This window comes from Pelophylax lessonae, assembly GCF_965119305.1.
Source record: "Pelophylax lessonae genome assembly, chromosome: 2".
NCBI lineage: Eukaryota > Metazoa > Chordata > Amphibia > Anura > Ranidae > Pelophylax > Pelophylax lessonae.
The window spans coordinates 365,829,471-365,843,647 of NC_138769.1; the positions used below are offsets into that span (position 1 = coordinate 365,829,471).

The 14,177-nt window shown below is 40.1% G+C and overlaps 1 protein-coding gene across 12 annotated transcripts in view; it reads right to left on the minus strand.

Moving 5' to 3' along the window:
* The window catches only part of ADGRB2 (adhesion G protein-coupled receptor B2), a 695,259-nt gene that overhangs the window by 203,101 nt on the left and 477,981 nt on the right, over positions 1-14,177 (minus strand). For 10 of the 12 annotated variants that reach the window (XM_082246705.1, XM_082246713.1, XM_082246711.1 and 7 more), the window contains 3 exons: positions 13,797-13,961; positions 8,889-8,990; positions 8,505-8,611 (listed from right to left, as the gene is read on the minus strand). In XM_082246705.1, coding sequence (XP_082102831.1) covers positions 8,505-8,611; positions 8,889-8,990; positions 13,797-13,961 — 374 coding nt within the window. The remainder of the gene's footprint in view (positions 1-8,504; positions 8,612-8,888; positions 8,991-13,796; positions 13,962-14,177) is intronic. The other 2 variants (XM_082246706.1, XM_082246704.1) reach the window with 1 other exon arrangement.

Consider the following 14,177-nt stretch of genomic DNA (forward strand, 5'->3'; position numbering starts at 1 on the left):
CACCATTGTCTCCATCCTCATTTCGAATGGGGGAGATAATTGGGTGACTGGTAGGATGTCCCTTTCTGGACTGTTAAGTGTTTGGCCTATGCAAAGTCATTCTGAGCTCAGGATTTTATCCTGGGTTCTGGACTTATCTTTCTTACTGACCCTGCCAAAGGGATTATATTTTAATGATGCCAAATTTTAATAGGTCCATCTTTCCTTATACAAGAACTTAGTACACTGGAATGTTGGGTGACTGTGAGCAGATTACATATATTTAAAAACCTAAACTCTCATGCTGGGTTCCTGAGAAGTAGTTTGTCTCTAGGTTGAAAGTCATGTATCTTCTCCTTCTGGTCATAGTGTTTTTTATTTTGTTGTTGTCTTTGTCCAGTAGCAGCTTCAGCCCTCTCATAAGAATGTTTAGGATTTCTCTACAGTTACTTCTCAAAGTTTGCATGATATCAGAATGAGGAATCAACAACAGTAGCTCCAAAAGCTGTAATAATTGGAAGACAAACTTCTCTGAGGGTCTCCTTGAGGGTGGTACAGAGTAGTATGGCTCTTTTGAATTCCCAGTTAACATTACATGTACAGGCCTGCTCTCAAAGATACATCCTTTTTCTGAATCTATTCTCTTTTTACAGTTCACAGGGAATAAAGAAATGAAATGATAAAAATATTTCCCACTGTGATGACCCTTTGATTATGAGTAGGAAAGGCTTGGACATATCTAATATAGTGGTCTGTCACCACCAGAACATTACGGATTCCTTATCTGGTTCAAGCAATAGAAAGTTTCTAGGATCCAGCACTTTCCATTTGTCCTTTAGGAGTTTTCTTTTGAATGAAGCAAAAAACACGATTGTCATCACTAGTCTGCCACATCTAACATGGAAAGAAGAATCTGTCTCTGGCAAGACCTCAAGTTCTCTTTAGGTCCATGCTCATTATGTAGTAATTGGAGTATGACATGTTGGTGCTTTAGAAAAAAAATAGTAATTTACATTTCTCATTTTCATAAGTGTTAAGTGCTCTTCTGTACAATAATTCATTTCTCATCTGTAGCTATCCCTTTCTTTAACTAGGAGTCTTGCCAACTAATGAGTGTCTATACAGAGGACAACTACTTGTTTCCTTTTCAGGGCCTCTACATCCAACATACAGAAATAAACTTCTCCTAATCTATTATCAAATCTTTTTTTACTCAGAGCACATGTCCAACCTGGACCACACATCCAACTTATGTCATGGATGGTTGGAGCCATGTCTCCCTTTTCTGTAGCCATCTCATAGAGAAATTGCAGTGACCATCTTGGTATAGTCTGAGTTACGTTATTAGCAAGCTGCTAGGAATACAGTGTCCTCTCATGGCATAAACAGTTTTTATAAAAAGTAAACAAATGCTGCCACATAATTAATGAGAATGTCAGTTTGAAAAGAGAAACAGTTCTCTTGAACATCTACAAAACAGGTAACACAATGCAAATGTGAGGTGGTTACACAGGTGACTTATTTTCTGATGTAGAAATTCAGCTTCCCATATCACCATATGCATCCAGCCCATGTTGGACAATGAATCAGCATCATGACCTCTATGCAAATGAACAGGAAGCTGAAAAGTTGAACAAGGAAATACTAGTGTGAATTTCTATTTGAGCGGTAAAGCTGTTTAAATCACAAAACTGGTCAAACAGAATTTACCTGTAAAGGTTTTCCTATTTAAAAAAAATAACAAACATGTTATACTTACCTACTCTGTGCAATGGTTTTGCACAGAGCAGCCCCAATCGCCCTCTTCTTGGGTCCCCAATCAGTGTTCCTGGCTCCTCCTCCCTGACAAGTGCCTCTTTAGGCAATTGCTTTTGGAGCACTTGTGCGTGCTTGCTCCCAAGCCCTGCTCTGTGTACCCATAAGCCTCATGCTCCCTCCTTACTAGCTGTGAGTGTCTGAGCCAATGAGGAGGGAGAGAGCCAGGAGAGCCTTTGCATTTGTGCAAATCGCTTGATCGAGAATAGGCTCAGGTAAGTAAAATGGGGGAGGGGGAAGGGGAAGGGGAAGGGGAAGGGGGGGGGGGGGGGGCAACCTGCATGCAAAAAGTATTTTAACTTATTGTATAGAATACATACTTTGTGTGCAAAACTCATTTTTAAAAATCAGTGACGTCAGCTCTTTACACAGAATTTTATCTGGGCTCCAGGAGCATGGATCTCTGGTGACATCACTTCCTGTTAGCACATACTAAGAATGCAAATTCCATCATGTTCTGGGATTTAGAGTCTGAATGGGTGATGGTGTGGGTGGGACTGTGGACGAGTAAGTGATTATTATGTGTATGGGATGAACCAGATTTCTGGCTTGTCCAGTTAATTATGCTGTACAGTGGGAGGACACGAGTTTCTGACTCCCAGTCTAATCCGCTCACTATCCAGTATGGTTAGATGGACAAGCCAGGGGGAATTAATTCCATACACATAATCGCCACATACAAGTCCACAGTCCTGCCCACATTACTGCCCATTCAGGCTACAAACTATTTGAGGACTGTTTACTGTCTCACTAAAGTGAGCTCTTGCTTGCAGTGGGTGGACTGAAGAGTCTCTAGGTCTGATCCATCCACTGCACAGCATAGCACAAAACAAACAGATAAATAAATAGGTATACAAAAAAACAAAGGGCAGGTACCCAAGGAGCAATACATTTGTTCTCACATTATGCAATAGTTGTCATACATATCCAAGAGACTGATTCAGTAAGAATTAACATCAAATCAGTACACTAAAAAACTGTAAGCATTTTTAAATCAGGCATATGTTATAAGTCCAGAGATGTATTCTTACTTCTAAAAATCCATTGAGTTGTGAGGTAAAACAAATGTATGCCTAAGAAACAATGGAACAGTTAGAGACATCAACTAACCTACTGCAAACATTGTACTGTAAGCATGCCGATCCTCCACATAAACAGTTAACTTTACCTAGCACCTCAGAAATTTGTGTTTTGTCTACATGTACATACCCATAGCATAGCAATTAGCATTATAGGAGTTGTAGAGGGACAAGAACTAGTGGGGCTAATTCCAGTATCTGTAATCAAGGGTCCCATAATTTGTTGAATTTAAAAGGGGTACCTCAGTGCTTCAAAATATGCTTTCCTTTGATCAGTGCAAAGTTTACACCACTCCTCAAATGTAAGAGGAAGAGGTTCTATCCATTTCAACAGAATAGATTTGCATGCCAGAAACAGTAGTCGAGAGATGGCAGTCCAGGCATTAGGTGTAAAAAGTTCTTCATCTAAAAACCCTATTATACAGGTCAAAGGGTCATTATGTATAGTCTCTTGAAATGCTTAATTAATGACAAAGATTATTCTGTTCCAAAAGTGCACCAGTTTGGGGCATCTCCAGAACATATGTAAATGGTCAGCAGGGGTACCCCAGCATGTGGGACATTCAAAATTCTCTCTAAAGTGCCATTTATATAATTGAAGTGTCTGTACAGCATAGTTAGATAGACAAGCCAGGAGTCTGAATCAATGATACATGCCCACAGTCCCACTCACATTGCTGCCCATTCAGACTGTAGTTCTCAGCAGTGTAAGGGGGACTGTGGGCATGTGTGAGATGAATATGTTTATGAGATGAATCAGACTCCGGGTCTATGCTGTACAATGGGGTGGATCAGATGGGGAGTCTGAGACTATGGTGTTTACCCACTGCATCAAGAGCTCACTTTATTGAGAACTACAGGGGGGGGGGGGGATGTACAAGTCCGGTGGCAAGGGGAGGGGGGCAAAGGGAACAGCAGCTACCTGTCTTATAAACAGTTTATGAATGGAACAGAGGGCTCTTCACAGAATAAGGAAGGCTATTTTTTTTTTTACTAAGGGATCTGTGTACTATAGCACAATTTAAAATTAGGGTGGAAGTCCTCCAATGGCAACACTTGTTACTGTGACAACCCTCTAAGGAAATAAATACATTCACATTGAAGGTGCTTTATCTCCTTTCAGGTTGGATCTCCGGGATAGGAAGTGAAGGAAAATTCCCCCACAGTAACACAGGCAGTCAAAAACTTGGGTTTAAATTGTACTTTATCTAAATAAACAAAGAAAAATGAAGGGATACAAGGAGAACACAAGGATCTTCACAGAATAAAAAAGGCTGGATTATTGACTTTCAAAGGGACTGTGCACTGTAACACAAAGAAATGTAAAGGTATGTGAACACCTGTATATACTGTATTTAGCATAACATTTCTACCCAGAGTTCAACTTTAAGGTAAAGAACTTTCTGCCTTTAGAAACACTTTACCAGGTAAAAACTCTAGAATTACACCCTGACTCTCCAGAACCTATTGGGCAACAGCATTCCCTTAGGCTTCTACCCCATGCTCGCAATTACATTCTCTCACTAACAATTACTGCTACTTTAGTTTTGTGTTCTTTTAGTAATGAGAAAAAGAACAAACCCGGTCTTAGACTTATACTTGATCTGCTTAGCCTTGACCTTACTGGCAAATATCAGTTTGTGTAGAGAGGTTAAAGGGCAACAGTGTCTCTCAGTCCTTTCTCACTGCAGGCTCATTTTCTTGCTCTAAGCTATTTAACAACTCTGCATCCATTCTGACGATGACTGGCCCAGGAAAGCACCAGCAGAATCCTCTCTGACACTGTTTGGTGGTCTGTCAAACAATAGAAAACCATATGTTCCACAGAAAACAGACAAACTAACTGGGCATGTGGCAGCATAATTCCCTTCAAGGTCTTCACACCATAATGTGCACAAAAATAATCATCAAAGGTGCTATGATGCTTTCTTACACACTATTATATGCATGGTTTACTGTGTTTTCATGTGTGTTGACATCTGTTGGGCTTTTTTCATGTGTTTTTCCCTGTTCGTCATATTACTTTACTTTACCTTTTTATGTGTTTTTGTTTGTTTATATGCATTTTACATGCATTTGTGTGTGTTTTGGTGAGACAAAATACAGACATGCTGCATATTGCTGCACAGCTCTACACTGCACATGACACCAGTGTTTGGGTATGAGTAAGGTACAGAAAACACAATTGTTTGCAGAGCCTTGTGCTTTTAGTAGGGAAGGTTTAGACTCTTTTAAAGTTTTTATTACTGTCTGTGTCCCTGCTGGGGAGATTTCCCTCTTTACTTTATCAAAAATAAGCAAAAAAAACACGGCATTACATGAATGTTACTAGCTGCTGATAAAGGTTAGCTAAGGTTTGCCACAGCTGCCCTAACAACCAAAGTCAAATATAGTACAGTCAACAATTATACTAACCATAATTGCTGGAATTTTTTTTATGTAGCTCCCTCCTAGATAGATGAAAAGATTAGGTACATTTATTTGTGGCTCACTGTATCCAGTGGAGCAGGGTTTCATTGTTAGGCAAAGTTAGTTTTGGCTCACTGTAATCAGCATAGCTGTGTTTGATTGTCCTGGTTTGTTCTGTGTTTCAGTGGTTGCAGGACTGACTGCCTACCCCTGGTTGTCCATAAATATTCTGGATGTTAGTGGGCAGGAGGAGTCTAATGAGCAGCTCAATATTTATGCTGCTTTGACCAATCTATGGGTAGAGGTCCCCAGATGGTGGCTGGTAGTCTGTATAAATACCCTGAGACTGAGAGCAGAGGGATCCTTTTCCCTGTGGAGGAGATCACAGCCTAGAGGTGCTGTTAATTCCCTAGGAAATTCTGTCATGTGCCTGCGGGTTATCAAGGCCTTCATGGAGCTATCTGGGGCCCTACTTTGCTGAGAGTTTGCTAAAGCTGATTGAGGGGCTGTCATCTGAGGATCCAGTCTTGTACCATGGGCTAAAAGTGTCTGGAAGATATTGGAAGGAGGCAACCAATAATCCAAGGCCAGTAATGAGTACAGACTGGTATGAAAGATCCTAGAGACTGTGTGCTGTTGCCATCCCTCTTATGATAGAGTCAGAATGTTTAAAAACACTTACCTGTCCAGAAACCCGCAATGTCGGCACCCCAAGCTGATCCATATATCAGCTCCAGGAGCATGTGCATCTTCACTAAGGGAAACAGAAAGGGACGCCTTGTGGCTTCACAGCCTGTTTCCTACTGTGCATGTGTAAGTCCTGCTGCGCTTTCTGAATGGTCCCGCTATTTCCTGGGATCTGTGTGTCTTCAAGAAGGGGGGAAGGAGGAGGGAGCAGAATTAACGTAGATCACCACACAATGATTGTGGCGATCTTACCTGGAAGTGGGAGCAGGCACCTGGTTTTGACAGGTGTCTTTTCCTCCCTCCCTCCCCCCAAAAGGTGCCAGGTGTGGCAGTAGAGGAAGCAAACAAGCTGAGCTTCCCCTTTTGGGTGGAGCTCCACTTTAAGTTGCTACTATAATGCTCAGTCCATCATTTACTTGTTTAAAGACTTGGCTCACAGTCCTAAAGGAGAAAGTGTAGTGCTCTCAAATTGTTACTGGAGTATCCTACAATTATCCACTACTTATCCAAGTTAAAGCATCAAAAAGCATACCCCTCTGCTGGTTATTTAGTCTGAAGAGTGATCAGAATTGTGTGCCTGGCTGAGAGGAAATTAGAAATTTCTAATTAGAAAACAAGGATCCTGGGATTTATTTAGTGTCCCCCCACTCCAGTAGCGCTATATTTAGTTGTCATAACAAATTCATATAGAGACTCATGGCTTTTTTTATGGTTGCTAAATGATGACTTTGAAAAAAGCAAAGAGAATCTATGCCATGAACAACCCATGGTTGATGGTCAGTGGCATGCAGTATGAACAAGGGATTGCAGTGTAATATTTTGTCCTGTTCCTACACGGCTATGTTCATCTTTCTCAAACATGTGATTGGGTCAAGGTGATAGGACTATTTTAGAGCCATTTCAAAAGGCCCTTCACAGTATTTTCTCTCTGTTTTACTTTCAAGAAAGAAAAACTCCTGCTCACTGGTGTCAATAGAAAGTCCATTTGGAGCCAACCTTGTACAGTGCTGCTTTCTGAAGTTTGCATATGGTTTTACAGGTTGAAGGATGCTACAAAACAGAAAAAGCCCAACCACCACATACCCTACCTGGCCTGAGTAGTAAGCAAGTAAGTAAAAGCAGCCCCAGCTCGATCTTAAAAGGATGCTTTTGACTGAACCAAAAATGCAATTGAAAATATAACAGGTGAACATTTTTGGTCAACAATTTGCATATTAAAATTGCAAATGCATAATCACGAATAGGCCCTTAACTTTTATTTACATAAACTAAACAATTTAACATTTAAGAAATGTCTGCTGAGTTATTTGAAACAGTGGTGGTAGGGAAAGAAATCGTTTGACATATTTTTTTAAACACATTCTACTTTCTCCAAATTGCTGTGTATCGCTGCAGCTAAATATTTTAGCTGCATCAATACACAGAAGATTTTTGGAGGAGAACATTTATCCAAAATAAATGTTATCCTCCAAAAACAAATGCTAAATGTTGCATATTCTTTTTTTTTTTTTTTTATCTAAGATATTTTTATTGAAAATTCTGCATATAACAAAAATTCAACAAGACAGAACAAAAAGAAATTAGAGCAACAGAATAACATACATTCAATCAACACTGATTGCAACGTAACCAAACTGTGCCTTCCATATTATACGAGTAATAGCCCTATCACGAAGAAGTCTGTCGGTGTGGTAAATAGCTCAACCGAAACAATGCAGGAATGTCAATAGCAATAAGGTATGTGTTTGTTCACATCAACAGGAGACCATTCACCCCTCAGCTTAGTTACCCAAGTCCTGTGTGTTAAAGTAAGAGGGCTGGACACCCCACAGCTTATCAAAAAGGTGTGCGCTTTGTCGTAGTTCAAAGGTGAGTTTATACAGGGGCAGGGCATTATTAACTAGCTCTAGCCAAGTAGTTATAAAGGGTCGTGAGGGCCCCTTCCAACACAAAAGGAATGTTGCATATTCTTAAATGATTTTGAAAAGTATACCATTGCATTCTGGTATAACCCACTAATATTGAAATTCTTAAAGGGTAACTACATTTTTGTATTGAAATTGGTTTAACATAAATAATTGTTACATAAGCTTTTTTGTCATTCATTGTTTAAAAATAAAACCTCCAGCTAGCTATTATTTTCTAAAACTGTCAATAAAAAAATTAAATGTGATTTTCTTGTATGGGTGGGCCCTGTTGTTTTTATCTTATGAATATGCTGGGACATGATTATGTGACTACAGCAAGATGACCTTCCCATTAAGAAAGTAGGCGGTGGTTGGAAGAAGAGAGAAAATGTGGCAATATATGTAGGAGTTCCCATATAATTTAGGTAATGCTTTGTGATAAAACATGCTAAAATGCTTTCTCAGCAAAAATAAGTTATATTTTAGGTATTCAAAGACATAAAATACAATGCAATTCAACAAAAATATTAAAGAAATATTAGTTCTGCTATGAATGTATATCCCAATACCTTATAAATAAGCAAATTACAGACTTAGCACAAAAGTAAGAAGAAAAATTTGTAATTACTGCAATGTGAAGGTTTTTGTAGTCAAGGGAAACACAACGGGCAAAACTTGGAGAACTCCAGTAAGCAACCCCCTGAGGACTTAGCAGACACCGTCGGCTTGCCGAACCTGCAGGAATACAAACATTGATTGAGCAAAGAGAGTGGAACATATAATAACAGCAAAAATCAACTGTGATAGACAAATAAACTGCAATAAACAAAAAAAATTGCAAAGAAAAAAAAAAGGTTCAGCAGTTGCAACAAAGAATACACAAAGGTGAAAAAAATTTATGAGAAAAAGAACATATGAATGGGTGACAAACAGTCAATTAAAATGGCATAGAGATGAGATAAATAGGCAACGGGATAATAAAAGAGACCTACGATGGTGAAGCGAAACTGACCTGTGGCATTCGGAGGACATTTGTTGTAAACAATTTCGCCTGCGGCTGCTTTCTTCCAGGTCATAGACATGACATATTCATCTTTGCACATCTCATGTAACGCTGTGAGGAAGAGAAGCAGTTACATGAAATAACCCAATACTATGCAACTAGAAGCTACCAGCCCAACCCAACATGAATTCTCAGTTATCGTTAGCCTGGAAGACAAGATCTCACAGCTTCCAATCATGTTATACACCTTGTATTTGACATAGGGGAGGCTATGCAGAGAATCTGGCCTTCTTTAATATGTGTAAAAAGCACGCTGTGACCTTCCTAGGAAACATGAACACTCATTGCTATTCCCTTATTGTACGCTTGCTAGCCTGTCAGCAAGAGCCCACAGAGAGAAAGCAGGCTCACTGAGAGGATGAAAGGGGCACAAAAGAAGAGTAAAGAAACAACGTTTGAAAAATAAAAAAAAAGCATGGAGAACAAAAAAGAGGTGTAGGATGCCTGATACATAGAGGACAGCAGATGTGCACAGGTGCAGAGAACCAAGGTGATGGAGGACAGAGGGATCATTTGGGATTGGATTCAAAGCAAGGAAAGTAGGAAGTGCACAAAGGAAATTGTGTGAAATCATCTTAAATAATCCATGCTGGAATTCTAATAACCGTGATAACACATACAGCGCTAATATTTTTCAGTAAATTATGAGTAGTAATTAAGTTAAAAGCTACAACCAATAATATGTAACAAGCAGTAATCCAAAGCAATCTAGCAGAAACCAACTTTTACTAGTATGACTTTTCAAAACTGCTGGTAGCTGATATTTGGTTGGTTGCCATGGATAACTGCACGTCACTGCATGGTGTAATGAAATCAATGACCAAGGGCCACTGCAGGTACTGCAGAAAAGTTGCACAATAATAATGAATACATCAACTTTAACCTTTATTTTAATTAACAATGAGAATCATTGGATAAAATTATAACTTAATTTCATATGGAAATTGTAGTCTAATATAGCTGCATCCTAAATAATAGCATAAATCTGCCTTTCTAAACCTCTTTAACACAAAGGAAATCTTGAAATAACTTTCAGATCTCAGGGACCCCCACTAATATATATATATCTGTACCACCCGATACATTAGCATTAGCAATTGGGGCTGAAATACAGCTTTAAAGTTGGCAACAGAGCTCCGATGTACATGAGTTGCAGCACACCACAATGCACAGTAATGCACTAAGACCCCCTTACATTTTGGTCTGTTCCTGTGAAATGGCAGCCCAGTCAAAATGCATAGGCTGAATTATTGTAACATACGTCTGACACAACGTATGTTAACACATATGCATTAACAAAATGCAAAGGAACAATCAAGTGTAAATGGGCTATATGGTAATTTATAGATATAAGGATACATTTTTAAGCAATTAGAATTGTGGCATACATTGCAAATCTGAGTGTTTCCAACATTTTAAACATTCTTTTCTATCTCATTGATTGAGGGATACATATTTCAGAGAGATTTTGGTTATACTGCAGCCTACAGAATGATCCAGACACTGGCAAATAAAAGAGCAGCAGTCAGTTCATAAGCGCTCAAGGTTTTTACCTTGTAGTGAAGCTGCATAATTTCTGTTTTAGGTGCAACATGTGGGAACCAACTGAATCCACTCTCTCCACTTGCCATTTCAGGGTGGACTGCAGTGTTTCCTTTGAAAGACACAAAACCAGCAGCCTGGAAAGCTGTCCCCTTTATGAGTCCTTACATTCCTCAGAGTCTATCTTAGTTTTTTTAATTGCTAATTCTGACTACAGAGGACCGTACCCTAATATCTTGATTCGGCTCCACAAGATCTATATGTAACCTACCAGGTCTCTCATAGCCTTTATTCAATAGGGAGACTTTCTGGATTCTGTAGACACCAAGAATGTACACTTGCATGAGCCTTTTTTTTCCAGTAGATCAATTATTTCTTTGCTTTGCTGATTTGCCTTAGCACTTTCAGTTCATGGTCCTGTCATTTGCTATGTTAGGGTTCCAGCTCCCATATTTGCCTTGGTATGCTTTCTAATTATGGGATATCTGAATGATCTCCTATTGAGGGGGCAATCACCACAGACCCTGATTTACATTGTAGTGCAGTTGGTTCAGACCTTAAAAGGGCTTTGTTGGATCCTAAACCTTCAGAAGCCTGCTTTGGAGCTGACCTATTGTTTGGAATATCTGGGTCTGTTCCTAGTAACAGCTCAAGTAACAATTTTTCCCAAGAAAAACTTTCCTCTCAGAGACTTGGATTCAGTAATTGAGGGACAAATTAGTTCAATCTCTAGACAAACTGATCTGCCTAAAACCAAAGATCACGTTGTCCCTGGCCTGCTGGCTCAGGTATCAATAACTAGAGTGGGGGAAATACTTCCCTCCAATCTCTTGGAAGATCACCACAACAGATGCCAGCCTGACAGGCTGTCAGCGCAGGGGACTTTGACACTGGACGAATCCAGACACCTGATCAATATTTTTAACTTTTAAATGATTTGGTTGTTTCTACAATGCTGGACACCTTAACGTGAGGTTCTTCCAATCAGAATTCAGCCAGAAAATGCCACAGCACTGACATACATCAACCATTTGGATGAAAAAAGGAGTTTTGCCATGATTCACGTTATAGTCCTGTACACCATCCACATCCCAAGTGTAGACAGTTAGCAAACTTACTCAGCTGGCCACTCCAGAACCTGTGTCACTGGTAGGGAATTGCAGATGTGATTCAACTGGCCTCCAAATGTATCAAAAAACTGAATATGTTTGTCTCCAGGTGCAGAGATCCTGTGGCAAAACAGTGGATGCTCCAGTGCCTCAGTGGGGTCAATACAACCTGATCTATGCCTTTGCCTAAGCTCCTTCCTCATCTGCTTTGCAAGAATAGGATAGAGGGAATTCTGGAGACCCTTATATCTCCAGGCAGCTCAGGTGACTGTGTTACTCTGATTTGATCAGATCCCTCGCAATTGCTCCCTGAGCTGGCTTTAATGACGTAGTATTTGAATCGCAGGTCTTGAAGGACAAAGGCCTTTCTGAGTCATTGACCATTCAACGGGGAAAGCCATGAAGTTTACTTCCCACAAGGTCTACCATTGCATATAGAAGGCATACTTTGTCTGGTGCAAGTAAAATAACTTTCATCTGAGAAAATACTTAGTGGTACAAATCCTAACCAATCAGGGCTGGATTACCACTTGAAACTGGATACTATCAAGGTTCAGATCCCAGATCTTACAGTCTTGCTCCAAGGACCACCAATCACTCTTTCCTTAATGAGAACTTTCATACAGGGTGCTTCTCGTGTCACTTACCCTGTGTGCTTACCTGTGTGAAATTTATTCTTTCTGCACCTAAGAAACAGCCCTTTTAGCCTATTAGGAATTCCTCGTCCCTATTCACTCTCATACTTTTTCTTGTTGTCATCACCTCTGTGAAGTGTCTGCCTGAACTGGTGGCTTTGTCCAGTAAAAAACACTTTCTGGTCTTAAACAAGGAAAAGGCATAATTAAGGCCTAGAGCCTCCTTCCGTTCCAAGGGGGCTTCAGCCTTTTACTTCAACCAGGGGTTTGTACTTCCATCTCTATCTTCAGTCCCAGTATGAAGAGATTTCTATTCATTGTCTGGATGTAGTTCACACTGTGCACATCTGTTTTGCAACCATTGCCTTTCTTATGAATGACTGACTCTTTATTATCCCTGATAGTCCCTGTAAAAAGGAACCAGCTTCTCATTCCACCTTTTCTCAATAGCTCAGACAGATCATCATTCAAGCTGGTGGTGTTAAGCAGCAGGGTCCAACCTTTCCTATTACGGTGCATTCTGCCAGATCTGTAAGTGCTTCCCTGGCTTTTCGGCATCAGGCAACTGCTTCTCAGATTTTCAAGACTGGCATCTGGTCTTCTGTTCACACTTTTGTTATGTTTTAGCCAGTGGGTGTTCAGGCCTCTTTCGATGCTACCTTTGGGCATTATGTCCTTTAGGCAGCTCTTTGAGCTATCGGCAGTTCCCAGTTTGTTTGTAGTAGAGCTTGTTAATCTTTTTTGTTTGGTATGTTGCCTGCCACTCATTTGGTCTGCTTTTGGACATCCCAAATGTCTCTGAATCCTGTGTCCCTCAAAGAATGAGGGATTCTTGTATTCACCGTAAAATTAATTTCTCAGAGTTTTTGGTACTCTATTCTGGAAACAGAGCCCACCCCTCTGTGTTTATGATCATGTTCATGGCATTACATTGTTGCAAAAGTTAGGTATTGTAGGAGTGGGGGGGGGGGGGTATATACTTACCAGGCTGGTAACCTTTTTTTTTTCTTCGTTTGCCAGTGCCCAAAGCCACCAGTAGGAGACAGTATAAACCAAATGTCTCTAAATCCTGTATACCTCAATCAACTCCAAGGAAAATATTTTATGGTTTAACATTTCCTATATTATAGTTAAGGAAAACATAGTTCATGCATTGTAGTTGATTCTAAATCTAATAAACCTGGTATGCTATTTAAGGTGAAATTAATAATCACGATATGTTTCCTGGCTGTGATACTACATTTGCAATCAAGGAGGGTTGCCTGTTTTCAAGAACTTATTAAGAATCTTATAAGGTTATACAATAAGCATTATTTAGCAACACTGGCAAAGAGTAGTGATGTGCTGTGACCACAATTCTCATTATATAAAACAAATATAGGATAGTAATGGACTGATTGCTCAGGGTAACTACACATCAATGCTCTTTGTATTTCATTACATCTGCACATATCCGTGTGTGTGATTTCATCTGTGTGAGTCACACAGAGGACTTCTTATAAAGCAATCTCTAACCTCCACAGAATGGGCATGTCTGCTCAGCACATACAGCAGATGCAGAGAGTGGGTACCTGGGCACTTCTTTTCATTGCACGTCCTGACCTCGTCCCCGGAGCCCTCGCACGGGTATCCTTGCAATCCTGTTCCCTGACACATCCGGTAGCGACGCTGCCAGCCACTGTCACATGTCTTGGAGCACAAGCTCCAATGATTCCACGGGCCCCATTTTCCATCAGCTAGAGAATGTGAAGGGGGCAGGAAGCAGAGGAAAGTGTAAACAGGATCGGGATCACAGAAGGATATCAAGAGAGGACAGGGCAGAGGAAAGTTAGAAAAGATAAAAGAGTAGAAATCAGAGAAAATAGTAAGATGCGTAAACAGAATACAGAATGAAGAGGAGCATAAATGGGGAATTAAGCAGAAGGAATACGAATTAAAAGAAGTGTAATGTG